Here is a 27,911-nt window from a genome sequence, read left to right as displayed (position 1 = left end):
AATGCTAAACGTGCGTCACCGGAAAAGCGACGTTAGCAGGTCCTCGAACTAAAAAAAACTGCAAAAACAGCTAGCCGGCTAAGTTACTTTGGTAACTACTTCCCTTGTGCCGTACATATATTCTAATTCTGACAATACACCAGTCAAAAATAAAACTGAAATAAACAACGGCTTGGGGAAGTAAATTGAAGATTTCACGAAAACTCTTAATAGCCTGGTAAGCGAGATCTGAAGGATAGCTGACTTAGCTACAAACTGTAGCTATATTAATACAACACTGTATATTTTGATCGGCCAGCTACGTTGAGTGCATATTACAAATGACGCCCATAAACAGAATGGTTCTTGTTATTTTTACGCATATTACCAGTAGGGTAACACAATAGCACCTTTGCTTGTTGAGCTGTACAGCTAACTTCGGCAGAGGACATACTTAGCTAGCTAGCTAATGTTAGATAGACAGGCAGCTAATGTTAACGTATGTGTGTATGCGATCATTTACCAGCTAGCCAGGTATTAAGCTAGAACCCCAGTCAAATTGTTAGGTTCATTTTAATGTTTGAGTTTACAAAGGATACGTAAGATCAATGTGGAAAAGTTACTTCCACCAGTTGTGAAATTCTTTATCGGAGCTGCACCCGCCCCCTTGTTTTTTTTTTTTCCTCCTAAACTTTTCTCTCTCCCTCAGCTGGCCCCGCCACTGACCGCCGCCATGCCTGCTCTGTTGGAGAGACCCAAGCTGTCCAACGCGATGGCCAGAGCCCTACACAAGCACATCATGAGAGAAAGAGAGCGCAAGAGACAAGGTGACGTTCAGTTGCGACCCCACCACCCCAGACAAACATACGCACCGCAGCCACGCAGAATATGAGAAGTCCTTCATCACGCGCATAGTACGAGGCAGTGTACACTGTCGACTGCTTACTCTCATTACAGCACACCCTTACATATATGATGATTACTACCTGCTCCAATGAGCTCGTTTACACCTCCATGTCGCTGGCTCACTGTCCCACAGTGCCTCAGTAAATGGTTAACCTGATGGGTGACAGGCTCACACACAAATTGATGCCGCTAGTGTAGTATCCTTTCTGCCCTAACCGTGGTGTGCTGTCACAGAGGAGGAAGAGGTAGACAAGATGATGGAGCAAAAGATGAAGGAGGAGGAGGAGAGGAAAAGGAAGAAGGAGATGGAGGAGAGGATGTCTTTGGAGGAGACAAAAGAGCAGGTGAGTGATGCGCTGGTGTGTGACAGATAAACAGAAGCCTCCCTGTAGCAACAGAACGCTTCATTTTAGAATGGAACCTGCATGTCCAGTGGCAAATGGATACGGAGCTGGGGCCTAACGTACACTGACCTGCACACGATGGGGCCACAGGGACAGCACTGGAAGGATTAACGTTGCATTACCTTTCTTCTCAAGGCCTGAGGGACTTTCATCGCTTACTGTTTTTAACCCTTTAATCTTAACCATTTATACAGCTGGATGTTTACTTAATTCAGACAATAGAGTACCTTGCCCTAGAGCACAGCAGTGGCTGAGTGGCAATAGAACCAGTAAACTCTAGGTTACCAGCCCTGCTCCTTAACTTCTACAGCCCTTCACCAACTCTGTCTCTCGCCCCCTCAGATCATGAAGATGGGGGAGAAGCTGCAGGGCTTGCAGGAGGAGAAGCACCAACTCTTCCTCCAGCTGAAGAAGGTGCTCCACGAGGAGGAGAAGAGACGCAGGAAGGAGCAGAGGTGAAGGAGGGGAGGGGGGCGGACGGGGGTCCCTTTCAGGACACGCTGGTCCTCGTTTCGTTCTGAGTGCACGCACCAGAAGTGACTCCAGCCGCCACGGAAGGAGATGTCATCCCTTGGTAGAAACAGCCACAGTAAAAGTGAAGCCAGTACCTTTGGCTGGGGACTTTAGTCAGCAAGCTAATCCTGTTTTTCTTGTTGTGTGATTTGGGCAGTGAGGTTTGCAGCCCAAAAACTAGCGACAGGTAGTTACCACCAGGTAGGTACCACTCCCAGTATTTGTCACTCAAGAAGCATGAGTGTGAACTGAGGGTGCGTTTCCAGAGATCTCCTGCATTGGGCAGTGAAGCACAGTCCTGTAGAATATGGAATGCTGGGAAGAGGCACAGCGTAATTTGTGATTCTCATCATCTATCTGACACCCCCCCCCCCCCCCCCCCCCCCCCCCCCCCCAACAGTGACATGACCACACTGACTTCAGCCAGCTACCAGCCCAGCATGCCCATCCACTCCGGACAGCACCTGCTCAGCATGCAAGGTGAGCTGAACACCTGCAGCCCGCTCTGTCATCATGGTTACCCTTGCTGTGTTCATGGACGTCTCCTTGAGGGAATCAAACTCAGCTACATGTACTGGTGAAAGGATGAAATGAGTATTCTGACCAAAAGCTTTTGCTCCTGTGAGTTAGTGTTGCAACACAGTACATACAGTCATATCTGTGACTGTAATTGTATAGTTATTTGCTTTAGTAGTAATGTTAACACAAATGGACAGGCTCATTCGTACACAGTTGGTTACAGGGACTCTGAACTTGTCTCTCTGTGTCTTCTCCTGATTTATCTTTCTCTGCCCTTTTCTCCATGGTGCTAATCTCTCTGCTCCCATGGCCCCCTGCCACAGGCAGTCCAGTGAGTCACGGCCGTCCGGGTGCCCTGTTGGGGGAGCGCAGTAAGCAGCTCTTCCAGGCCCCTGTGATCCCGGTAAGAAGAAGGAGCTTTCTGTTAGAACTGGCTTTTACTCTCAGTACTTGTGGCCTGTTCGTTAACTTGCCTCCACCCACTTCAATAAAGTATTCCTTAACCAAAGGTGCACTCTGATCTCTGATATTCTCCCTCTGAAGTGAAATGTTCACCACTTGACATTTCGTAACTCACGGTCTTGTGCTGTGCAGGGATTGATGGTCTTTTAGCAGTGGAGGATACTGTTTTCTGGTCTACAGCACTTTGCTGCACTTCTCTGTGGATGTACTGTGCATTGTATCATACTGTGTACCATGTCAGTGAATTGTTTTTGGTGCATAGCATCCTTTGGTATTATTTTTGATTGAACTGGTGGGCTTTGTTGTTTGATAGGGGCGGCACTTCCAGACCCAGCCTGGGTTCAGCACAGGAAGCACTGAACACGGGCAGTACTCATCTAGCCAATCAGCACACGGGCCCTATGGGGTCAGCCAACCACAGCATGCCTCCCCCTACGCCACCAGCCAGTCTGTGCCTGTTAGCTACGCTGGCAGCTCCCAGCTCAGAGGTGCGTGTGTGTGTTTGTATGCATGTGTGTGAGAGAGACAGAGTGTCAGGGAATATGTGTTTCATGCAGTAAATGTGGTGTGGACAGATTACAACGGGTGTGTGTGTGTCTGTCTGAGTGTGGGGGAAGTGTGCTTCCCACACATAAACATGGTCACAGTACAAGGTGTGTGTATGTGCTGCGAGAGGGAGCAAGGCCAAGAGATCGTCACAAGGTTTGTGATTGTGGAGATGAAGAGGTTGACTGCAGTTACAGCAGAGTAAATTGGTGCCAGAGATCCCTTTACCCTGGGTATCCATTAGAGTGGCCTGACACCTCATGCTGCGGTGACCTCGGTCTCTCCGTGGGGGTGTGGTGTCTGTCTGATTCACTCAGCACTGCTGTTGCTCTTTCATCTCCAGGTGCGTCAGCTTTCCAGACCATGCAGTACCTCCCCCACCAGCAGCAGGGCTACGCGGTTCACAGCCACTTCACCTCCCAGCCAGGTCAGCGCGTCTCTCACCCCCTGCCTAAAGGCTCACTGGCATCTCAAGACTTTCTGTCGCTTATGTTTATTTCGCTTATTTCCTTAACTAGCTGTTGTCTCTTATGTCACGTGATGCTCTGTAACGACACAGTAGTTTTACAGTGACCAAAAAGCAAGGAAGCAGTACTGCTGTGCTGTGGAGGAATTTGAGCTTAATGTTCCGATAGACAGCTAGCAGAGCAACAGTACATCGTATCAGTTTGATACTTGGCATGTGAAACCTTATTAAAATGGTCAGAATATATGGTTGTTTCTTCTAATTTCTGGGGGTAAGGTGGGTTCGGTCCAAGTCTGAAAACAAAAGCGTTTTGATCTCCTCTAGAAATACTAAAGGAAGAGCAGGAAGCCAGACGATGAACCAGACAGGGTCAGAAAATGGTTCAGCGGTCTCCCCCTGTGCTGCTCTGGCGTTGTCTCTCACTCTCATAGGGTCTGCTGTCCTCCATTCATTTTTACAGGATTTATCCCCAGTGCTGGGATACCCCTCCAGAAGCAGCTGGAACATGCCAACCAGCAGTCTGGATTCACTGACTCGGTGAGTCTACTTGGCACACGTGTGTGGTTCGCTCAGGAGATGGTTATGTTTTCTGATTCTGTTTGTCTATGCAACTGGGATTGTAACCTGTTTTATGCTTGGCAACTTTGGTAACGGCATATATATGTGACAATGTGTGCAGTTGAGACAGTGGTTCTTATTAAATCCAGACTTGATAATCTTTTTGTTTGTAATTGTTACCCTTATATGACCGATGATGTTTTAAATTTCATGAAGCCAAAAAAAGAAAAATGAACACAGAGGTCAGTGTTCATTTTTATGTAACCCAAGGTTTTTGTGCTGTGGAGGGTTGTTCATAAAGTGTTGTATATTTTAAAAAACTTCCATTTTCAGCTGTGAAAAAAAAATCCCCAAATGAATCTCATGTGGTTGAACAGTTTTGAACTTGTACTGTAGTTTTGTTTTATTATATCATAGTTTCTCCTGAGGAAATAAGTTATGTTGGAGGCAAACGCTGTGCAGCAGAGTCTGTGATGTGACGTGCGCTCTGACTCAGTGTGTGTGTGTGTGTGTGTGTGTGTGTGAGATCCAGAGCACCCTGAGGCCCATGCACCCCCAAGCCCTGCACGCCACGGCCGCTGGCCTCATGCCCTCCCCCTCCATCGCTGTCCAGATCCCCTCCGCCAAGGTGAGCTCCCAGCCCCTCCCACCCTCCTGGGTCTCACACTCGCACGACACCCAACTCCATGTCAACCATCTAAATCCAACCCATTAAGAAAAGGTATGGCCACAAGGGGCTGCTGTGCTTTTTCTTAAGTCTTGTGTTTTACTTGTGCTGTATGTACATAAAGTAAACATTTTGAAGTGCAGTTGTTGGTTTGCAGTTTTATTTTGATTTATATCTGATATTTTATTTTACAATTACAACATGGAACCAAGTAACCAAAGCACTAGGAACTCATGTGAGTAGAAAGAGTTAAATATGTTGTTCGCCATAGTATGTTACTAAGTATATTAGTGTCCTTTTATATGGCAACTGTAAGCTTCTTTACTTGTTACTTTAGGTCTGAGAATACAGAACTATGAATAATAGATGGCTGCGGTTGCCAGATCGTGCAGCTTTTACATTCCCTTAGCAGTTTGCAGTTTTCAGCAAATGTCTAGAGCTTCAGCAACATTTATTTTTCCTCCCCATCTCTCTGTTTTGGACAGTCTGGCTTGCCGTACGCCCATCCCTCCCGCCCGGCCTCTCCTGGGAGCTTCAGTCACGGGACGCCCCCTCAGCAGGCCCATGCGGTGAGTCCCCCATGTTCGGTAGGAAGGAAGAGGGGAAACGACTGGGGCCTGTTAAATTTATGGTTTGGACAGAATGGTGAAAACCAACACTGTGAAACTGTTCTCGAATGTCAAGCATGTACGGCAAAATAAACACACAGATAAAACGTGTATGAGGCACCAGTGCTTCCCACAGAGGTTTCAGCAAAGGAAGCAGCACTGCTTTGGGTGGATGTATTTCATATTCTGTCCCCCGTGCTAGTTTTTCCATAACAAACTCCTGTTTAACTCTCACACAGTATTGCCAGTGTGAGAACTTAATACTTAAGGTGGAGCCACAGATTATGTGTTTCACTTTCACGAGGCACAGTGAGATATACATAAAGAAGAGATTGATTTAGCAATCAATCAAAGATTGACCAAAGTGCAAAAGAGCTAAAGCAAAGACATTTAAATTTAATGTTTGAGGGAACACCTTTATTCGTCTAGATTACGCAATGACTGTGCCATAGCCTCCTAGTTTTGCATTCAGCATGCAGGCAATTTACAGTCTCACAGAGGCCCTCAGTCTGTGGTTGTTGTCTGTCATAAACACGTTTTGGCTTGTGAGATCGAACTTGAATGTTTTCATGACAACAGCATTTTACAACAGCTTAGAGAGGACAGACACCCACATGCTGTGCAGTTGTGTTTCAAGTTGGACTTGCGTATTTGAAAGAGAAAGATTTAAAATGGCTAAGGGAATACATGACTTTTTCATGCAGCACACTAATATAGTACCATATGGTAAACTAAAGAAAGTTAGACATCTAAGATAAATGAAGGCTTGTTAGCTCCCCCAGTCTGGTATAACGTTTAGGAGTTGGTTTGGTGTACAGCTATGTAGATGTGTGTCTAGATTTCTGTAGAAATACAGAAAACCAAGCAAACTGCTGTTAGCCACACACTGGTTCAGTAGCCCTGTGGTGGGGAAACTAGTAAGCCAGATGAACATGGTGTTGATATTATAAACCACTACAAATGTTGAAATGTCATCTGAGGACTAGGTTGGGTAGCTAGCGGCGCCCAAATTGCTTTTAGCCTTGTGTCAAAATGAGGGGTCAAATGTGAATGTTTGCAGTGCCAGACCTGCTTTCAGAAAGTCAGTTTTGACAGCTAGTCTATATTTTGTGGCATATCGAGTTAGCCAGTGTTTCACACAGATACAGACTGCAGTTTGGCTGCAGTGGGACGGTTTCCTGCCTTAACGCGGGCTTGAAATTTTGAAAACCGTTAGATAAATTGATGCTTTTTACTGTGCAGACAGCTTTCAGCAATTTATCTAAGGTGTTCCGTCCATGTCCTTGAAACCACCGTTTCGCCAACCGATGCAGTATCTCAAAAAGATACTGCTGCTATAATCACTTTTTAAAAAGTGCCCTACATGCCCAGAAGCTGTCCCATTAACAGTACGAGCAGGTTTGTGTCATTTCGGCAGCCAAACACGCTGTAGGTTGAGAAGACAGCAAGATGGACTGCATCCAAGAAACGAACCCTAAACCACAAAGAATCTAGTTTACTGGATATTTTCTCTGGTAATTTATAAATGGCTGATTGTGTGCCTTGGTCCCCTGTAACATCATACAGGAGTTGCTTATTTATTGATAACGTACCAGTTCCTGATTTAATGAAGTCATACACTGTGAAGACTTCTGAAGGGTGGTTGCCTTTTAAGATGTATGTATTTTTGAAGCGGGATGTTCAGTGTTTGTTTTGCTTGGATAAATTCCTGGGTGACAGAGTGAGTGTAACAGCAGCCGTGCTGAATATCTGAACTTTTGTCAGCAATGCCAGAGGACGAAAGAAGCGCTGGGCTCTCAGAGAGGGCTCCTCATCGTCCCCTAAACCGCACCCCAGATTTCCTATCAACCAAGCGGCAGGTGCAGTGTTGCTGCAGGGCCATGTAAATACATTGCAAAAACAGAGCATCTCTGCTACAGTATTCTACCCCAGCGTGTATTATCAGCTATTTACATGTAATTTTCCGTAGTGTAGAACAGCCATGAATTATCTACATACTTTTATACTGTTGCAGCAACAATGAACAGAACAAATGTCACTGTTTGAGTGGCTCCCCGGTTACAGCCTCATACTTTGAATCTGTTTTCTTGCAGGGATTTGATTGTATTGAATTTAACTTTTTAATGTGAATCTGAACAAGCGTCAATATGCTACATGCTATGGCTAGTGTCTTTCCTGGGCTGTCAGTACTCAAACTGATTTCATTCTTTTTTTTTTCTTTTCTTTGAACAGACCTCTTTCCAGAGCTCTCCTCAGCCCGCACCTCGCCATGCCTACCTCTCCCACACCCAAACGGGGCAGAGGTTCTATCACCATAGCAAGTAACCAAGGTTACCGGCCACCAGTCGACAGGAAGGAAAATCTCATCGGAGGTTTTACTGCTTCCATCTGAACCTGGGGTTGAGGCAGCATGGGTTCCGGCGGCAGGATGAGGCTAACGACCAGCAGAATGAACGGGGAGTGTAATGCGATGCCATCGCCAGAGTGAGATTGCAAACAAGGACGCTTACGCTCTTAATTGATTAGCTTGCACAGCAAACCATCTCATCCAGTTTAATATGATTGGTGGAATGCAGCAGGTCATGTGACATTGTGTGTTCACAGAATGTGTCTTTGCTTTGTGGTTTTTTTTTTGGTGATAACCTTCCACTTGCCTTCTCTGACATGATTATCATCAGCAAGTGTCAAAACACTTGTAATTAATTTTTTCCCTCAGGGGATTTAAAGCATCGTTTGAGTTGATTTTGCCAGTGTCGTCTCTTACTGTTCTCCACCTCACATTTGTGTTAGCTTTTTATAACCAGTGAAGCTCACTGTTCTGCAGTTCATTCGAACGTTACAGCTGCAGTTGCACAGTTTAGCAGTGAGCTGATGCAGGCGTCTAACACTAGAGGCTTCTTCCAGTAAAATACAGATTTGTAGTCAGTTGGGTTCAGAGGTACACTGACCCTCACAGAGCCAGAGAGGCACTTTCTGTGGCGTGTGATTGTATGTTGTCAGTCTGATCCTTCTGTAGTCCTTTTGCAGTCAGGAAATAAAAATGCTGAGTTTTAATCTCATTCTCCAATCTCAAAAGGACTGGCACCCCCATCCAGTATTGGATAAAAAGTGTCCATCCAAAAATAAAAAGCCCCCTAGGAAAACAGCCTTTCTTGCATAGCTATTGTATGTGTGTATTGGTGCGTCTGTATGTGACAAAAAAACACAAAGTATATTTGTAGCTGTATATCTTTGTTGTGCAGTTCTAAAGTTTCATAGGCTTTAACCTGTAGGTGATCCTGACCTGAAGACAGAGGGTGGGGTTAGAAAATAAAGTGCTTTACTTTCACAAACGGAGGAATGCTTCCGCTGCGTGTCTGAACTGAGCGAGGGGGGCGGGGATGGTGCGGGGGGGTGGGAGAAAAGGCTGGCGAACACAAAACTCTGAATATGCGGAACAATGAAAGTGATGAAAGTGCGCGCGTCAGCTGAATCCCTCCCCGCTCTGTAATCTGAGCGGCCGCGGCTCTCGCCAGGGTTTTGTGCTCCGCGCTCAGCAGCACCAGTCAGCTCTTTTTTTGGCCCCGCCCTGCACCACCTCCCCGCATTTCCAAGTCAGCCAAAAGTGCCAAGCTGAATGGCCCCCCTCCACAACCCCCATGTCCCATCCTTTGGGTCTTATGGCAAAACCGAGCTCTGCTTCCCCACACATGAAGTGCACGTGTTGCATTCATTATTACTGTTGTATGCGAAACATTAACATTACAAATTGCACACACTTGTCAGGAATGTCGTTGGCGACAAAGCTGAGGTGCCATTTCTGTGGTCGCCAGGTGAATCTTTAAAAAACACATCATTGAATCATGTTGCTTCTTTGGTTGTTTTTCCATTATATGCGTGTGTTACAAGTTGTGTAGCAGCAAGCTTTGGGGCATAGACAAGGTAAGGTCAAATCCATAACTCCACACAGACGTTCTTCTCTTTCCCTAGTGAATGAAATCACAGGTGTATGTGTACAGTTAATACAGTGAAAGGGTCTATGTCCTCCCTATCAAACCTGTATCCTTAACATTGTACCCCCATTTACATATTTCATTTCTTCCATACACTGTATGTAGTCATGACCATATAATTGCAATTACCAAAGTACCATCTTGGCAACAAAATTGAGTGGTGTCCTTTGCAGTTATAGGATTTATTATTGCAGTTCTTTAATGGATCCTTCAGTTAATTTTTTCCATCCCAGAGTTCCAGAGGTCCTCCACAGCTAGTGTGTTGAACATCACTCAAATGTCTGAAGATGTGTGGACTGCTGACTCCATTGCCCCTCTGTACACCTTGGATTCCTGTGATATGCTCCCAACTTAATATAGTGTATTTGAAGAGGAACAATGGAATGTGTGTGCTTTTGACTGAAATGGTTTTGGAAGAACGCCTACCAAAGCCACTGCCTACTCTAAAACTTGCCCTGACAGGAAACAGCCGTGACTCAGCCATTACACACGTTCACCGTCTTGCTGCATGTGAAAATTCATCTGCATCAACCAGTCACTACGGTCCTGTTACTTGCATTACTTGCTGTTTATTTTACGTGTAGCATCGCAATGCGTTTTGGATTCTGTGAGTGACTGACTGATATATGGTAGTATACTTGGCCTCCCTTGTCTAGTCAGGTTGCACAAATTAACTTCTGGTAGGACTTAAATAGTGTTACTAGCCAGGTCTGACACTGTTGCTCATTCAACTTGAATACATTTCTGTGCATTTTATGCTGTCCAGAGCAATAAGAGCATCTTCAAAATGAATGTAATGCAATGTAATGTTTACCACTGCCCATAACTGTGAATGTGTTTGTACTGTATGTGCGTAATTGCTTGGGTAAACCGGTTCATTGCAGAGCTGGGGTCAATTCAATTTCAAACCAGGGAACGTAAATTTAACCCATCATTTTCCATGAAGATTCTTCAATGAATTGAATTTTAGTTAATTTCTTGAATTGACTTGATTGAAATGGAATTGAGCCCAGCTGTGACTCAGTCAAAGCACAGATACACAGATGTGTCTCTCTTTAAATGAGCACTGCAGTTCCAGGACATTCAACTGGCCTAGACTTTACAAGGACACACTGGTTTCTGCCATCAGTCTGAAGCTTCAGGAATTCCACATATCTGCCCATATGAACATGTTATTCTGAATACACTTTCTAAATAAGGAGATCTTCCAAATAATATAACCCAAGGAAGGTGGAAATGGGCTACTACTACCCCCTAGAATAAAGGAATGTAAAGATCATACTTGGAATTGTAGGTTTATCTGGATCTGTAACTTTATTGTGTAGGGAAAATTGAAATTCACATACTGTACTCCTCATTCTTAAGAATTCGGAAAGCTGGCATGTAAATGCAAACATGGCCACTGGCGTGTCTCCCCCTGCACAGAAAATAAATGAGTGATTATATATGTATTGCTCATTTGGGAATCGACATTTCTTTTCAGTGACTGCATTAATTACAGATAATGGTGTTGCATTATTACAACTACAATTAAGAGTTCTGAGACAAAAAAACTTATGAATGTATAACATACAGTAGTAAATGTGAAAAGTGGAAGTGTAGCATAGTTCAGTTCCCTACTGGGGCACTGCTGTTGTACCTTGGGCAAGGTACTTCACCCACAATTGCCTCAGCAAATGTCCAGCTGTATAAAAACATGTAAACTATAACCTATGTAAGTGGCCCTGGATAACAGCATCTGCCAAATGACAATAATGTAATATAATGCAATGAAAACACTGCTGCTCTTCAGTGACCATAATGACCAGGTGTGTGAATCAGTCATAACAGTGGCATACGCTAAATGGATCTGCTTCACATAGTCTGGTACAAACCTTTGACCACCACCCAAACTCATCACAGCATGCACAATGCAACGATTCCTGTTAGCCGTGAAAGGCTCTCTTTAACGAGGAACTGCTGCCCAATCCCTCCAAAAATAACGATGTGGCCTCTGTGGAATAATACCCTCAGTACCCCCCAGGAATAAGCACCGTCCTGTTCTGTTATTAACTTGTGGGTTCGAAAATTACATTTGGCCCAGGCTCCGAGTGTCCTCTCAGCGGAACATCAGTAGTTTCAGAGTTACGTAACATAATAAAACTTAAATGAACAATAAATAAACCAATTGCCTTATGGTTGGTTTTTTGGAGATTAGAAGCCCTTTTCCCGTCAGGGCAGACTAGTGCCTTTTTCACTGTCTGGGGCGTCCTACTCAACAGGATTCAGAGTTAAGGCAAAAGAGGGAACAGCTGGGAAGTGTCCCGACTTCTGAGGTGACTAGGTTGTATTTGGCTGGTGAGATAAGGTGAGGTCAAATGCGTGCAAAGAATTCGAAGCATGATCACGATGAGGCTGAGTCGAGGTAAGAGGCTGGCAGTCAGAATTGGGCCGAATGGCAGTGACATCTGTGAGAAAAGCAGTTGCCCTCCACCACACAAGCTAATGAACTACCATTCACTCCACACCACCATGGTAATGTGGCAGCACGTTGCTGCAATGCTGCTAAAAAACTGCGTGACTAAAGGCCTTATGCGTAAGATAGTTTCCACGCTCGCATTCACATCAAAAAGGCTCACATAAATTGCCGTGTTCACAGATAGCAAGAACTAAAATACATCAGTAAAAAATAATAGAGTAACAGTACCTGATGAATGCATTTCACTACTCTCTGAAATTGCTGTTATCGAGAAACTGAACCAGCTATTTGGCCCTGATGTGGCCTGTCAAAGATTTTAAAAGGCCAAGAGCGCTACTGAGGTAACTGACAGGGAGAGAGGAAGAACGAGCAAATAAAGGGGAGGCACACTACTCCTGAGAGAAGAAACCCTTTTCAAAAAGTCTGAACAGAAAAGCAATCTGCTTGGAGGGGGGGAGACACACTGCAACCCCCCCCCCCCCCCCCCACTTCTGTTACCTACCCATAGGGGGTGATCTGTGAGTGACAGGACATCTCTCCATTCTCTGTCTTTCCCTGTTTCAGTTTTGTTCATGCGTGTGTGTATTTATGGGGTGGGTGTATATAAAGATTTTTTCCTCAGTCTGCAATTTCCAATTATTTATTAAATTTATTTTCTAATTTAACCCAAAGAAGGGCCAGAAAATACAGAAAGAGAGAGGGACAGCCTGATGAGGAGAGAGAGAGAGAGAGAGAGAGAGAGAGAGAGGAAGAACAGCAATGCTGAGGTCTTTCCATTTTTCGGGTCCAGTGCATCTTGCCAACCCCTGAGAATGAGCAGGAGGCAAAGACAGAGGGAGTGGCGGGAGAAAGGGAGGGGACCGAGAGGGGAGAAGGAGGGAAGGAGCGGATGCAAATAGGGGAAAAGGAGATGGAAAAGAAATAAAGGGCATAAAATTAACTGACTAAAAAAAAAAATCAGCCGACTCAAAAATCCATGAAAAACCTAACCACAGGCTTCAGTCTTCCCTTTGGTGCAATATTCTGGCACATAGCAACACTGCATTGGCAAACATAAAAGCACTCCCAGATACTGTGCGCGTTAGGAGGGGCACCCAGCACTGATCTGATATACAGACACAGTAAAACACCTGAGCTGTGGCTCCTCGCATGTAAAGCATTCACCACTGCATCCTGAATGCTACCTGCTGAGTGATAAAAGCACACAGGAGCTGCCGAAATATTTTAAAGGCTCATGGATATACGCAAGTCTTTTTTTCTAATGGAAAAAGAAATGGACGGCGTTTTCTGTTTGTGAGCATATCTGGTATCTTATTAACAGACGGCTGTGTATATACTGGCTGGAACGAGGTTGCAAACACACTGACGGCGCCGTTCTCCGAGCGTACAGCGCTAACGCGGTGTGACGTTGGTTTGGTGCAGCGCGTGTTGGTAAGACGCACAGAAAGCGGCAACACCCTGGTGCGATCCATGTCGGCTGCAAACGCCTCCGCGCCTCGTAATGCGGCAACCGAGAGTCCCCATTAATCCCCCCCCAGAGGCTGATTACTTAATAGCAGTGCCTGTGATTCCAGCGGTTTGTTTCAGCACGGAACATATTAAACTAAAGCATCAGACGTCTTTGGCGCTCACAGTTCGGTGGTGGCTGAAATGAACAACAACAACAACAACAACAACAACAAAAAAAAACTATCAAAATGAAAATGGCACTTTTCTAACAATTTGTTATTCAAATGCAAGGACACATCACACTGTGGGAGAGGCGAACCAAGCCCCATGTCTAATCTGGCCGCAATTTAAACATGCCTCTAAAAAGCAAGCCATCCCGCAGCTGCTGTGTTGGAAGCCACCCCCCCCACCCCTGTTTTCAAAACAAACAAAATGACAGAAAGCGTGTGCACGCTTGCAGTCCGGCGCTCCGCCCTGACTGCACAGTGTCCCACAGCAGTGTGCGCGGGCTGTGCACACGCACCCGCAGGTGGGCCGGTGGGATGTGCCGGCGGGCAGCCTTTACCTGCAGCACTTTATTTAGCCATGGCTTTGATAGCGACCGCCGACTCCTCGTTCATCGCGGACAGAACGGTGATCTGTGAGAGGCGGGCGAGAACAGAGAGGACGCGTCAGATCCCCTGAACCAACCACGCGGAACATACACGTCACTTCCATTTTACAGTTGAGCTGGACCCGCAGAGGTAAGGCAGAAGAAGAGCACAAGGGGGGAGAAAAGGACTTACCAGGATCTCCTCGCCGCCTTCATATTTACTCTCAATCTCCTTGCCCAGGTCTCCCTCGGGCATCTTTAGGTCCTCCCGGACCTCACCGCTGTCCTGGAGCAAAGAAAGGTACCCGTCCTGTATGCCGATCAACTGGGAGAACGGGGAAGGGGGAGAAAGAGAAAGAGAGAGACATTATTAGCATGAGGGAGACTTCAAAAAAGGAGAGGACATGTTAACTGGGCTGCTCCTTCAAAGTCTCTCACAGACTCTATTCAATTCAATTCAGTTCACTAAGCTTTACAGTCCTGATAATTAAATGTGTTACCAAAGCAGTTTTACACTTCCTTTTATTTCCCTCCCTCCTACTCTCCTTCCATTTCCATTTTGTCTCCCTCCTCCCTCCACCCTGTCCACACCTGGTAGTCCATCCTCTTGATATTGGGGACGTCCATGTTGTGAGTGGAGGGACAGATGTCCTCATACTTCTTGCCAGAGAAGATGTCTATGCCCACCATGTGGACCTGGTGCCGGGGCAAAAGGAAACAGATGTGTGAGTCACCGTGTCACTCTGGGACCCGCGCCCATGTCCACAGAGTCTGAGGGTCTGGGCCTACAGCACAACTTCACACCATTATGTCTGCATGCACTTGTTCCACAGACACACACACACACACATTTTTTTCTCCACAAGCAGCCAGACCAACACACATGCACATATACATCCAGACAAAAACATATTTATCTCCACAAAAAGACAGACTGACACACATGCTCACAGTCACACACACATTTTTTTTCCACAGACCAACAGACACACACAATTGCAAATTTTGTTCCACCCTCAGACAGATAAACACTCAAATGTTTACACCCACAGATACTCTTCTCCCCACACACACACACACGTACACACACACACACCCCTGTAGCATGTCCACATCTCTCATGTCCCTGTGGAGCCTCCCCAACCACGTGGATGGACGGTGTGCCACACAAACCTTAGCGTGTCCATGCTTGCCCGTCTTGGAGGTGGACATCTCAACGATCTTGCAGGGCCGCCCTTTCAACACCACAAAGCCATTCTTGCGCAGGGCGGAGCACTGCATGGGGAAGGTGGCGGATGCCCCGGCATCGCCCGTTGTGAAGTCCAAATCTGCGTCTGCCATGCCAACACTGAGGGGGGAATGACAGAGGTTATGAAGCACAGTAACATCCTGTGGGGGTGTAGCCATGCTGCTTTGGGAGCACAGCCATGAGTACAGGTTATATTACTACATAGGTCAAGGTAATAACTTTACTTCAGGATAATGATGACAATAATAACGAAATTTATTTCTATAGCCACTTTCCATGAAACCGCTGCCCCACGTGCTTCAAGGCACAAGTAAGACAAGAATGTAATGTAATGTAAAAATAAATAAAACAGAAAATAATCGTAAACTCTAATCGTAATAACTGTACAATAAATGCGATAAGCATGTACGTGCACGCTTGAGTGCTAATTTAAATGCCTTTATAAAATCTTTTCCACAAGATAACGTTGCAAATGTATTCTGATTCATACCGATAATTTCCATTATGCCAAAACATTTAAAAAAGTACAGTAACATCTGGTGGTTTGTGTTTTATGGTGCTAATGTTTACGTATGACTGTATTCAACTACTTGGGTAAATTTCAATGTTCCTATGAGAAGACATCACACACATACTCTCGATATTGTGCAACTCAAAACGTGACTAACGTTACTGAATGTGCTAACCACATTAAACGCTAGACTCCGGTATCTGTATGAAATGAAAATGTTGTAAGGTGAAAGAATGAATGGCACATTTTCTAGTTGCTCTGGTTAGACATCATGGTTAATTGCCGTTAACTGAGAATCGGAGTGAGAGGGAGAAAGCTAAATTAAGCTTCAGAAACATGGCACCTGTTAACCGAACGACTGTCTGACACAACTTACCGATTCAAACTGTGTCAAATACAAGTTTTAAGCAGTAAGACAGAAGGAGGTGTCTCCTATACGGCTAGCGAACTAAAGACACGGAATGAAAAGTAAACAGGGCTACACAGTTCCGTGTAGATTAAAAGTAGCACATATTCTTCTTTTAAAATGCCATTAAAGTCTACGCCAAATCATTAAGCGCGTGGCAGATCGGGACATGCACGAGTTCGCAAGGGAGGCCCTTACGTCCAGTCATACTCCGGCCAGTCAACCAAACCTCACCATGACGTTGTAAAAATATAAATCAACACATAAAACCGAATAAATTAGAACTGAAATGTTCAGCAGCAGACAATTCGTTAATTTCTCCCCTCCGTATACAGCGAGCTTTAGTTATTTCTTAAGAGAACTAAGCATGGCTTTCCGTGCAATTACAGGACCGTGCTATCCATTACCCCACGAGATAACTCCGAATGCCGCTGTATGAGCAAGATAATCCACAGTACTTGAAAAATACACGCTCTACGAGACATATTCACGTATTATACCCACTATAACGTTTTATTTGTGTCGAAGGGGAAGCCTAAACTGTCAAAGAGTAAAAATCCACAGCTGCAGGAAAAGAGCATGCGTTCGTTACACGTCGGGAAAGTGCGTTTCTTATACGGCCTGGTGCGCACAACCAGGGGTGCTAGTGACTTGCACGGGGACTGCTTGCGGCCTGAGGCCCACACTCACGGGCACTATAACTCGGCGAGTGTAAGGAAGAGCAGGTGTAATACTCTCAGATATGAGTGATAAACAGTGTATAGTTTGACCTGTCATACATTACTTTGATGCATTAAGATCTTAGATGTGGGTCGGTAATATTCATCGGGATGCTACGCTGCTGCGTTTGTGCTGAATTTTGCAGGAAAGTAAAATGACCTACTGGCTGAACACGACTGGTGTTTGCGTTGACAAACAACTCATTTGTGTTTTAAATAGTATTTAACCGATCGTAGTCTTTGGTAAAACGATGTGGGTGGAATAGGGATTAGCAAACAGCCAAACGCAGTACTAGAGTGACAGTTACTGCTAGCTACTGCTAAAAGAATTTACCATTAGCAGACCAACAAACTCAGATCAAACGCAAAAAGTCATGCCCAAAGGCGAACTTTGGAGACTTAAAATCAGTACTATTGTAGTATAACATCGAGTTTATTTGAAATGTGAGCATCTGGGGAACATTATGCCATTATTTGCCATGCAAAGACGAGAGCTCAGAATAAATGGGAGCAAGTGGATTGGGAGTGACGGTGCTGGGAGGGAGGGGGGGGGGGGGGGGGGGTCCTCATGCGTGATCACGTCTGGTATTGTAATGTTTTAATAAGTTACTTACCCAGTCTGCAAGCTTTCCCTCTGTCAGTGCCTTGTGCGGTGTTATCTACTGCTAACAATTCACAACTCGTCCCTCTCTTTCTCCCCCCTGTTTCTCTCACTTGCTCTTTCCCAGTCCCTGTCGTCTGTCACTGTAGTGTCTGCCGCGGTAACTGTCGTGCCTTTTCTCCCTGTTCTGCTCCGGTTACGCTCCTTTCATTCCAGGCGCTTCTTCCTCGTCTCTCCCCCTTTCCGTATTTTATAATTTTCTGCGGCACCGTTGCTACTGTCCACGCGAACACACACCGCCAGCCGCAAACCGCAAGCCTCAGCGTGGACCCAAATCTCACCCTGTCCGTTACACGCTCCCTCTCACTCACACCCTCAGTCAGTCATCGAAAGAAACCCACGAAATGAATTTCCAACCATCTGCGCAGGCGCGATCACCCCTCAATCCGCAAATTCAGAAGGGTGGGGGTGATCACCGATTCCGGGAACGCGCTTCAACAATAACTCCTCCTTTCTTGCGCGTTTTTTATATGAAGGCAGACCTACAACATGTATGGCTATTAATCGAAAAAACTATGCGCACAGGGTAGTTGACGAGTGCAAGCTATACCAACAGACTGCCGGGTTATGAAGGCCTTGCTCCCTTTGTGCAACAGAGGAATGATTCCGGGTGCGCGCAGCTTTAGGCCTAGCCAGCTAAATCTCTACCCTGCATTCATTCTCCAGTTCATTTCTGTCAGGGACATAAGAACGTGTACACCATGTACGCTCAGCGAACGGTTAAATCGCAGCCCTTTCTAAATCCATAGCAACTTATTTGTCTGTGACAAAGCATAATTTCATCTGTTTTAACTGTTTCTTGGTTGTAATGAGGAAACATTACACCTTCAACTTCACCTTTGAAACTGTCATGGCTGAAAACTACACTTTGTGCAGTTTAAAGCTTTGAAAGATTAACAACAGAATCAATATGTTAGCAGAAAATAAAATTATTTTTGCACTGACTATCATTAGTAGTTAGTCACGTTGGAAAGGCCACACTGACAATTGTTCTGAGGTCCACGCAGTGACGACTAGAAAGGCTTTGCTATCAATCCAGCACAAATTTGAGGGGGTTTTAAGTAAGGAGGGCTGACACTGGACTGTGACAGTGACCAGTGGTTGCCTCCGGGGGAGACTTAACCGGTTGCAGAGCCTCCTGGTTAAATATAGTCCGGTGAAACATGAATCCGATGACCTATGTGTGGAAGGCCAGGGCGAGGCAGAGAGGTAGGGACGGTGCTAGTGGGACAGGCGCTGGAGTGGAATTTTTTTGACGAAAGAGTGAGAGTTGTTTACTGACTAATTTGGCATTGGACCTCAGATTTATAGTCCACAGTGTATCACCTCTGACTTCATTAGCATAAATACCGAGTGACAACAGAATGCATGCCCAGGTTGCGTCTAAGTCTGAGAAAGAAGGAGAAAACACGTGTATATTCCCTTTCATTCTTTCTGTGTATTTCTCCCCTACAAGGAACGTTGCACAGAGGACGGGAGCTTCAATCAGTCGCTGTTGCAATAAATCTTCAACAGTACTGACGATCACATTTTACATTGTCCTAATTGATCCACGGATTATTTGACACGTTTGAAAAAATGTGTCCCAAATAAGAAATAAGAAAACCTCAAAACAAATTACGGCTGTGACATACTAAGAAACGAAGAATCGTCACTACTTTTTATGCTTCGTACTGAATGCGCAATTAACATTTTTTGCTTTCACTGGCATGTCATTCACACAGGTAACTTGTTCCATTTTTAAAGTTTCGCTTTTTGTGTATTTCACTAGCTATATTTTACTGTTATTTGGTGTCGATGTCCTAATGCACGTTTTAACGTATGAGCCATATTGCATGGCAAAATCCTATGATATGCCCTACAAATAATGTCACCAAAGACAAATGATCACAGTCTTATTCTTTATATCATAGATTTACTCTCGAGCCAAACCACAGCCCCCTCCCCGCCTCGGAAATACAAAATGCAATTTTATGAAAACGCCAACTCGCTGACACCGTTTTTTATGTTTCTTTTTTCCCCCTTCCTTTTTTTCCTTTTTTCTTTTTTTTTCAAACCTACCCAGTTTTCCCGCGAGAGCTCCGCACCTTGCGCACTGCCAATTGTTGCGCCTCTTTTTGGCCAATGGGACTCCGCGGATTGGGTGGTCAAAAGCCAATAGGGGTGAGGCTAGCTCGGCGTTACTCGTGAGGCTACGGGCATAAAAAGTTTGCAGTGGCGGCCCGAACAAACTTTTGGAGAGAAAGAGGGAGGGGGGCGAAAAAAAACATTAAGCGCGATTAGAAGCGTGAGAGAAAATGAGCGACGCCGAAGCACAGGGCGCTCAACCGTCGGCGCCGGCGAACGACCAGCCGCAAGTGGAGAGGAAAGTTATAGGTAGGGAAATGACGCCGGCTAGCTTTCACGTTGTTCTTGCATTGAAAAATTACGACAATATTTTTTTCAGTGCTCAGGCGTTTGAAATAGTCACGTTCCACACGCGTTATGACCGCACACGCGTAGGCGGTGTAAGTAATCGGTAAGATTATTCCACCGCAAGAACGCGATCATTGGAGCTGCATTTGCATTAGGCAGTGGTTTCTGAAGGGTTTACTCACCTCTGTATTCACAGTCATAACTAGTTTGGAGTTTTAATGTAGTTGGTTTATATATTATAACATATTTTCAAAATTCTAGAGTATAAAGTGTCTTTGGTTTGGACTGATGAATACGTTGTATTTGGCGTTATACTACAGGTGCCTAGTTCCACGTGTTCTACACTCCCCTTTTCAACCCCAATTTACCAGTGGTCATATAGCTTCACAGGCGTGAATAAGGTCGAGCTGGTTATACGACGATTGTTTTACCTTACAATAAACATTTTCAGAATGCAAAAGTGAAGTGCCGTTGTCATGACAAACTCTCCCTCAACACGGCAATTAAATGTAATTGGTATTTTGACGTGTCTGGGGTACTACACATGACTGTGTTTGAATTGTAGGCTTCTATTAGTAAATATTTACATAAGTTAAATATTTTCGAAAGGGTTGTTCTCATGAATGTTTTTTACGTTTACGCACGCGTGGATTTTGCTTAGGGCTTAGCCTTAGTGCAAGATGTAGTTTCATCCTTTACCCTCAATTAATAGCGGGGTTACTTATGATCGGGGACCGAGAGGGCGGGGGGCTGCTGTTTTTTTTGTGCGTTTTGCTAAAGTATTATACTGTAACTACTAAGACTTACACGTGTAATTCACTCTTAAACGTTGTTTCAGGTGGCTCTTCGGTGTGCTGGTGCAGTGTTCCCGCGTCGTTGTTCAAGTAAATATAATGCTGGGTTTGGTGGCATATTGTCCTTTGTTATACATAACGAAGGACTGTATGAATGGGGTCAGTTTAAAATCGGCACAATTCGGTCAACCTTCGCACTGTGAGTCTTGCGTCCACCTGTTTGCCTGTACTGTATTACCTGGGGGTCCGAATAGCCGTCAAGGGAATGAGTTTCGCCTTTAAGTCCAATCAGTGAACGTCTTGCAGAGACTATTGGCAGATGCTTGCGTCAACGTGGGCGCGATTGAAATGACTAAGGACTGATCTGTCTGAAGTGCGAACTCGCTAAACGGTTGAAATTGGTAATTAATGACCAATTAGCGGATGATAATGCGAAGTTACTCTCTAGCATTTGGCTGATTTCATACCCGAGGGTACCACTCATATGTCGGTGGCATTTCTTGTCCTATCTGACCTAGGTACAGGGGAGAAACAAATCTCAAAGGTCGTGGTTAATGATCAACCAAGAGGCTCACACTGTACAAACAACTTGGATCCATTTTGGCTGATAAAAAGCAGTGTAGATTGTGGGAGACCTGATGGAAATGACTTTGCACCAAGTCTCCTTTGTGTAGACTATTAAAATTGAATGGCACCAGCATATCATATTCCTTACATTTTGAAATATTCCTTTTGGGTCATTCTGAGGTAGGTATTCCCTTTGCTTAAACATAACATACCCCATTCACTCTGCACTTGTAATTAAGTCAGCAGGCAGTATCCCGAGCTTTGTAATGATACCAACTTTGCTTTGATTACCAGTTTGTCTCACTCGCAATTTGCTGGTTGCAGAGAGGGGACCCTTTACCTCAAATGTCCCTTTTAGACCAGACAGAGGAAATGAGTGATTCACTTTGATTGGGAAAGACTGCATGTAACCATTTTCCCATAATTGTATGGCCACCCCCACCCCACCCCCCTCCCTGGCATAGTGTTGAGATTTTCCTGTAACTACTGCTCTTCTGCTGTTGCTGTCTTGCAGCCACTCTGGTCCAAGGCACGGTGAAGTGGTTCAATGTGCGTAACGGCTACGGCTTCATCAACAGGTACTTCATGCTTGGAGTGGCTGTCCGGCACACACTGTGATTGGAATGACTGTTGCATGCAGCAGGACTGTACATTTACGTTCCAAGGGTACTCCTAGGCACTTGCGTATTATTAATGAAGGGGTCCCAAAATGTGCAGCTTTGCTTTCATCGCTTTTTTTTGGATGGCATGACCAATAATGGTCACGTTGGAGACAAGTGTGAAGAAGAAAGTAGCCCCCCCATTGTCTGTTGCTCTGTGGACCCGTGTGTTGTCCCTCAGACTTCTAATCTCCTGATCGTTAATGATTGGACTTGACCTGTGTCTCCTCTCTCTTAGAAATGACACCAAAGAGGACGTGTTTGTCCATCAGGTAAGTGTGCGCAGGGGGGGCAGACTGAGTAGAATGAGCTGTAGGCTGTGCAGGTGTTGAGATTCACATTCACTCAGGGTTTCCTGTGGTTTACAGACAGCGATCAAAAAGAACAACCCCAGAAAATTCCTGCGCAGTGTTGGAGATGGAGAGATTGTGGAGTTTGATGTGGTTGAAGCGGCTAAGGCAAGGGTTTTTTTTTTTTTTTTTTTTTTTTCCTTCCTTCCCCATTTCCAAAAAATTAAAAGCAGTATTGCTTCTCTGACCCTTGTAATGTTTATTTGTTGGGTGCAATTGCTGAATATATTTAGTGGCTTATTGTGTGTGTGTGTATGAACATTGGGGTTCTGAGTGCCCTGTCCTCCACATTTGCAGGGCTCGGAGGCCGCCAACGTGACGGGGCCGGGGGGTGTCCCAGTCAAAGGCAGCCGCTACGCTCCAAACAAGCGCCGCTTCCGCCGCCGGTTCTTCCCCCGCGGCCCACGCCCTGCCGGGGCTGACCAGGACAAGGGGCCAGAGGGCCCCCCCACCTCAGAGGGCGAGGGGGGCGGTGAGGGAGGCGGGCCGGAGCAGCAGTCCGTCCCCCGGCGACGTCGCCCTCGCCGGAGACAGGACGGACTGGCGGAGGTAAGGGGGTGAAGGGGGTCGGTCACCAGAGAGAACTCTCCTGCACTGAGATGTGTCACGGGGATGGAGATGCATTGTGTGGAGGGAGATGTGGGCATTACTGTGTAAATCCACCAGACTGCAGGCTGCTGTGTCTGATTTAATTTGCTCTTAAGCGTCTTACTTAAAAATGTTGCCATTTGGATGAATGGGATGTCCGTTTCCATGGTACTCCAGGGATAAGTAGGTTGGTAGCTGAGGAGAACCGCAGAGCTGGAGGACTTGAGATGCCAGTCCTGTATGAACGCGGTTGTTGCGGAAACCCCTGACCTTCGTGCCGCTCTTTACCTGTAACTCTCTCTCCTCTCAGACGGAGGCAGGCGAGCAGAAGAACGGGGCGGTGGCGACGGCCGGGGACCTGCCTGCCCAGCAGAGACCCCCTCCCCGGAGGTTCAGACCCCAGTACCGCAGGTCAGTCACCAGCCATCATCAGCCCTGCTCTGCCACATTAGTGGGTCTAGTTTTTGGCTTTGGAGATTCATTGAAGCCCCAGTCCAGTAAGTCTCATTGCACATGTGCAGTATGTCCAACTAGTTGTAATTTGGCATTTCACCATTTTTTTACTGTACCGACAGTTGATCTGGTTTGAACTTTAAAATTGTAAACTGGAATGAAATCATTTTTTTAGAATGTGACACACAAATCTGGGTGAAAATTCTTTTGTTTTAAAAATTCATTAACTTTTCATTAGGGCAGCACTGTTGGTGCACAGACCAAGTCTGAACACTAGAGGACAGTAGTCATCAACCTGCAGAATGAGATTAGTACTGAGTGCTTGCTCATTTCTGCAGAACAATGGAAAAAACAGATCAGCTAACTGCCTTTTGTGCCTGATAATACAGGAAATAACATTAACAGTCTGAGGTCTCTTACCTCAGCCACACCTCTGCATTGTAAAACATTATAGCTTTTCTCTCTGCAGTAAGCTCAGCTTTCCTACATGTGACTTTCCTGTGTTTAGGGCTGTTCATCGTACAGGCGGGCATGCACATGTACACACACAACGTACAGGTCACACAACATGCATCCCTGTGTGGTAGAGCTCAGTCCCTGTAAATTGCTGTCACAGCACTGCTGTGGATCTGTGTCCATTGTGTTGCCACTAGTGGATTCTCAGCTCTTCCCACAGAGGCTTCATAGCTGGCATAAACATCACTCAATGTGGGGAAATTATTTGGGTATTAAAATACACCAACAATCAATGAAAGGGAGGGATGCTTCAGATCAGTAGCTGTATTTGACTTATGAAATGTGCGCTAGGCAACCCATGGTTTTCACTGATGGCAGTCATTTGGAGCCATAATTCATGTCATTCAGGGAGTCTTGGGAAATTGACTGCCTTAGAAATTGCTGGCTTAAAGATGGAACTTTTTAGCAGCTCAAGGATGGAGGAAGGAAATGCTGTTTGAAAAGACTACTTGATCTGAACCTGCCATAATCCTTGAAATATGCTTATTAGTTGAACATGGCTGAACAAAGCAGAGTACACATCTCGGAGCAGGATCATGTAATGTCAGTTTGAATAGAGTATGTAGGCGTTTTCCTCCAGAATGAAATGCATCCTAAATGGATGTGTTGAGTTGGCTGTAGCCTGAACAGGTTAAAATCTTCCACATGTCCTTTTACTTTGTTAAACGTCCTTTTGTTCGGGGTTTTCTATTGTAGGGAGCACCTTACTGTTTAAGTCAATTGTAGTTCTCTGCTTATTGGGTGCACCTCTGCATGCCACCCTCATAACTGCCATTAATCTACCCCCAGGCCCTTCCGCCCCCGCCCACCCCCGGGGGAGCAGCCCGCTCCCCCAGATGGGCAGGAGGGGCAGACCAACGGGACGCAGAGGCCCCGCAGGCAATTCACCCGCCGCCGGCAGAGGAACTCGGAGTCCTCCAGTCAGCCGCCCAAGGTGAGCACCCCGCAGGCCTGCTCTCCCCGATCCATGGTGCAGTGCATGCTGGGAGGGGGGGAGGAGTTACAGTACAGCAGGTAATGCCCCGGCAGGCTGGGTGATTATCAGAAAAACATATTGATGGTTGCTGGACAAATGGTTGACATAACAACCTGGCCACTCACTGCAATTTTGTCTCCCCAAGTGCAAATATTGCAGTTCCTCATAGAAGCCAGGGGTCCAGAAGTGGTCAGCATTTTAGTGTCTATGTGACAGTTTTGTTTTGCAAGCTGGTGTTTGACACACACTGGATTACTACACCTGGTCCTCTCAACTTTATGTTTCAGGATGGGACAGACAAGCCCTCAGCAGATCCCAGCTCACCTCCCCAAGCTTCCAAACCTGCAGACCTTAAGTCTTCACCCAATCCCTCCCCTAAGTCGTCTCCTAAAGAGTCACCAAAAACTGACAAGGTAAGGGTCCAGACAAGTCACTCACAATTTCCATTGTATTCACTTGTATCAAAACTTTGAGGTATCAGTCTGGATCAGCAAGTGAAACTCCAACAGGGACAAAATCTGGTGAGTGTAACTGATGTATTGAGTAGCTCATTCGTTCATTTGATTCCATTTAGTGATGAGAGTGCGGCTTCGCACAGCCCATTGAAGGTCATGTCACATTTCATTTAAATGAGTTTGTTTAAATGGTTGTGGCTGAGTTTTCCACAAACCAATGAAGGTATTTGCTAATCAAAATAGTTGGGTTTCAGAGTATCCTTTCTCATACAGGTACCTGCCATGACAGTGACTCCACCCTCAGAGTGATGCTGTTGGGCTGTTGGATCATGTGACCCTTATGAGAGGTGAGTAGCTCCATGCTGAGCTGTAACCTTTGATAAAGGAGGAATAGCGCTAGGCAGCCAGGCCGATGAGATCCAATCATTGGGTAAATGAAGGGAGGATGTCACGGTCTTTAGACAGGGGTGCATTCTTGTACTGATTTTACAAGAATAACATAAAAGCAAAACATTTGGCTTCAATATGGTGTTGCTTAAAGGGAAATCATTATTTGCTGTGGTCTCTGGACTTTCCATTGTTAACCCTATAAAGTGTGAATGGCTGCTTTTTTTTTTTTTTTTTTTCTCTCCTTGTGTTAGCAGCTCCCATAAAGGTGATGTTCTGTAAACTGAAACCAATGCTGGTTTCTTTGCATGTGGTATCACAATGGTAGGCTTCTGGATGTGTGCACTAATACTCAATTTGGAAATGATTTTGTGCAGAGGCAGAGAAATTATGCCGTGAACCTAGACAGGTGTCCATGTACACCTTATCACAGACAGTGGGAGGATGTAACGTGTCACTCCCTCCTGTCGCTGTAGTACCCGTGCACAAACAGTCAAATTTTGAAAGCAGCAATATCTTATTGCCACTCAAAGCAGTGAAGAAAAACTGGCTGCAGTGGGAACTTACCAAGTCTCATAATCTTGTTCAAAAATAGTAGCCTAGTTGGCTAACATTGGCCTGATGGCCAACATACTTTAAAAGACAGTTTTGAGAGTTTAGAAGGAATATCTGTGCGGATTTGTACGTACCTGTGACAAAATGTTTGCTGCACACTACTGCACATTCCAGACTCCAGAGATCTCCCATCCTCAAGAGTGGCTGGAGATGCTGGTTCAAGATCAGTTTGGCTATTGATCTTAAGGTTGAAGGAAGGTATGCATGCGTGTGTGTAAAACCTGATTTTTGGGTCAAGACAATGTATTTTTGGGTTAAGACAATGTATTTTGTGGTTCAGTATGATGCAGTACAGGCTTTTTTTTCCCACCACAATTCAGCAAATCTTGGTTTCCCAACCAAGACTTTTTCCCTGCTCTTGCATGACGACGAATTTGTACAATAGATGGTACAATTCCTCTGTAAAAGTCAGATGCAGAACTCCTGTTCTTGCTCAACTTCAAGAATGTGGTCTCCTTTGTATTTTCCTCTTGCAGGCAATGAGTTGGTTGTAATGTAATTGTAACCCTATGTTTGTTGAAGCAAATGGCCCCGCTTCCTTTTTATAGCAACCGCTGCTTCTCCATGTACACCAGTTTGAAGGTGCAAGATACTTGCATCTCCCTTAGAAGCAAACCCGCATAAGTCATTTTGCTGCTGACTGAACCTTGGTGACGTTCTACGTGTGTCTACTCCTTGTTCTGCGCAGATTGAGCATACCAAAGTTTGTGTAATATCATGCTCTAACCCATCATCTTACTGTTCTTTCTCTTCCTCTTTTTTCCTCTCTCCCTTCCTCTCCCTTTCTCTCTGTAGGTTCCTGGGTGGTTTTTTCCTGGGGTTCGACCAGGGCTGTCTCACCACTCACCCACTGTGAACACTACCCCCTTCCCCCATATCCCCCACCCCCCCAACCCTCCCTGACCCTCCCCACCTGACCACCTTGTCTTGTCCGGACCCTCAGCTGGGTATGTTTTAGGGAGGGGAGGGGAGGAAAGGTGTACATTTAAAAGTTTAAGGGTGATGGCAAATTGAAAATTACACCGTGAAAGAAAAAGGGAAAAAAAGTGAAAATGAGAAACCTGCACTGACGGCCAGTTATACCACGTTCCCCCCAGTTTACGTTGATCTACCGAGAATGGGTACGAGTGGTCAGGATACGAGAGCCAGAACTCTGTGGCTATTTAAGTTAAGGGATGAGGAAAAGCCATGTTGGGGTGGAGGGCTGTATTTGGAGGAGGGTGACTTGCATTGAGACCAAACCCCTCCTTGCTTACCTACCGCTCAAGGGAACTAAAAGAACGCCGCCCCCCCATTTAGTAATCGAGGCCTGAGCTTGTTAATTTCCCCCCTTTTGTTTTGTTTGTCTTTATTTTTGTTTGCACTTTGGAGGGGATTATGTGCAATGCAACGTCAGTATATCAAATGTATATTAAAAAAAACTATGCAAAAGTGTTTGTCTCTGTGTTTGTGTGTTCCCTGCACTGACAGC

General features: G+C 45.5%; 3 protein-coding genes across 4 annotated transcripts; 2 read left to right on the top strand and 1 right to left on the bottom strand.

The window, feature by feature from the left end:
- Positions 1-42: 42 nt before the first annotated feature.
- Positions 43-8,958, top strand: LOC118791354 (G protein pathway suppressor 2-like). Its single transcript, XM_036548686.1, has 12 exons — positions 43-217; positions 689-806; positions 1,120-1,229; positions 1,632-1,744; positions 2,203-2,282; positions 2,645-2,724; positions 3,097-3,271; positions 3,673-3,756; positions 4,256-4,332; positions 4,886-4,981; positions 5,506-5,589; positions 7,861-8,958. Exons 2-12 carry the CDS (start codon positions 713-715, stop codon positions 7,951-7,953), a joined length of 1,086 nt encoding a protein of 361 aa, XP_036404579.1. The 5' UTR covers positions 43-217; positions 689-712; the 3' UTR covers positions 7,954-8,958.
- Positions 8,959-10,898: 1,940 nt separating this feature from the next.
- Positions 10,899-18,050, bottom strand: LOC118791633 (eukaryotic translation initiation factor 5A-1). 2 transcript variants are annotated; one of them, XM_036549071.1, is made up of 6 exons: positions 17,619-18,050; positions 15,293-15,467; positions 14,711-14,815; positions 14,313-14,444; positions 14,093-14,165; positions 10,899-11,037 (listed from the first exon to the last, which is right to left on the bottom strand). In XM_036549071.1, the coding sequence occupies exons 2-5, from the start codon at positions 15,458-15,460 to the stop codon at positions 14,103-14,105; spliced, it is 468 nt and encodes a 155-aa protein (XP_036404964.1). In that variant the 5' UTR covers positions 15,461-15,467; positions 17,619-18,050; the 3' UTR covers positions 10,899-11,037; positions 14,093-14,102. The 2 variants fall into 2 exon arrangements, with proteins under 2 accessions (XP_036404964.1, XP_036404963.1); XM_036549070.1 differs by lacking the exon at positions 10,899-11,037 and adding an exon at positions 12,769-12,884.
- A 1,806-nt stretch (positions 18,051-19,856) lies between these two features.
- Positions 19,857-27,824, top strand: LOC118791386 (Y-box-binding protein 2-A-like). Its single transcript, XM_036548732.1, has 10 exons — positions 19,857-20,041; positions 21,956-22,019; positions 22,339-22,372; positions 22,469-22,558; positions 22,748-22,999; positions 23,349-23,449; positions 24,797-24,941; positions 25,271-25,396; positions 25,712-25,785; positions 27,236-27,824. Exons 1-9 carry the CDS (start codon positions 19,963-19,965, stop codon positions 25,745-25,747), a joined length of 927 nt encoding a protein of 308 aa, XP_036404625.1. The 5' UTR covers positions 19,857-19,962; the 3' UTR covers positions 25,748-25,785; positions 27,236-27,824.
- Positions 27,825-27,911: the final 87 nt, after the last annotated feature.

Source organism: Megalops cyprinoides, chromosome 16 (genome assembly GCF_013368585.1).
Source record: "Megalops cyprinoides isolate fMegCyp1 chromosome 16, fMegCyp1.pri, whole genome shotgun sequence".
Classification (NCBI taxonomy): domain Eukaryota; kingdom Metazoa; phylum Chordata; class Actinopteri; order Elopiformes; family Megalopidae; genus Megalops; species Megalops cyprinoides.
Note: the sequence above shows the minus strand (reverse complement) of the source record. Positions and strands in the feature narration are given on the sequence as shown.

Bases quoted from the DNA above. Each gene is read 5' to 3' on its own strand.
- LOC118791386 (XM_036548732.1), top strand. From the start codon at position 19,963: ATGAGCGACGCCGAAGCACAGGGCGCTCAACCGTCGGCGCCGGCGAAC. The intron at 22,020-22,338 runs GTACTTCATGCT...CCTCTCTCTTAG, and splicing joins GGCTACGGCTTCATCAACAG to AAATGACACCAAAGAGGACG. The intron at 25,397-25,711 runs GTAAGGGTCCAG...TTTCTCATACAG, and splicing joins AGTCACCAAAAACTGACAAG to GTACCTGCCATGACAGTGAC.
- LOC118791354 (XM_036548686.1), top strand. From the start codon at position 713: ATGCCTGCTCTGTTGGAGAGACCCAAGCTGTCCAACGCGATGGCCAGA. The intron at 1,745-2,202 runs GTGAAGGAGGGG...CCCCCCCAACAG, and splicing joins AGACGCAGGAAGGAGCAGAG to TGACATGACCACACTGACTT. The intron at 5,590-7,860 runs GTGAGTCCCCCA...TTCTTTGAACAG, and splicing joins CCCCTCAGCAGGCCCATGCG to ACCTCTTTCCAGAGCTCTCC.
- LOC118791633 (XM_036549071.1), bottom strand. From the start codon at position 15,460: ATGGCAGACGCAGATTTGGACTTCACAACGGGCGATGCCGGGGCATCC. The intron at 14,816-15,292 runs GTTTGTGTGGCA...CCCCGGCACCAG, and splicing joins GCAAGCATGGACACGCTAAG to GTCCACATGGTGGGCATAGA. The intron at 14,166-14,312 runs GTAAGTCCTTTT...CGCCTCTCACAG, and splicing joins AAGGCGGCGAGGAGATCCTG to ATCACCGTTCTGTCCGCGAT.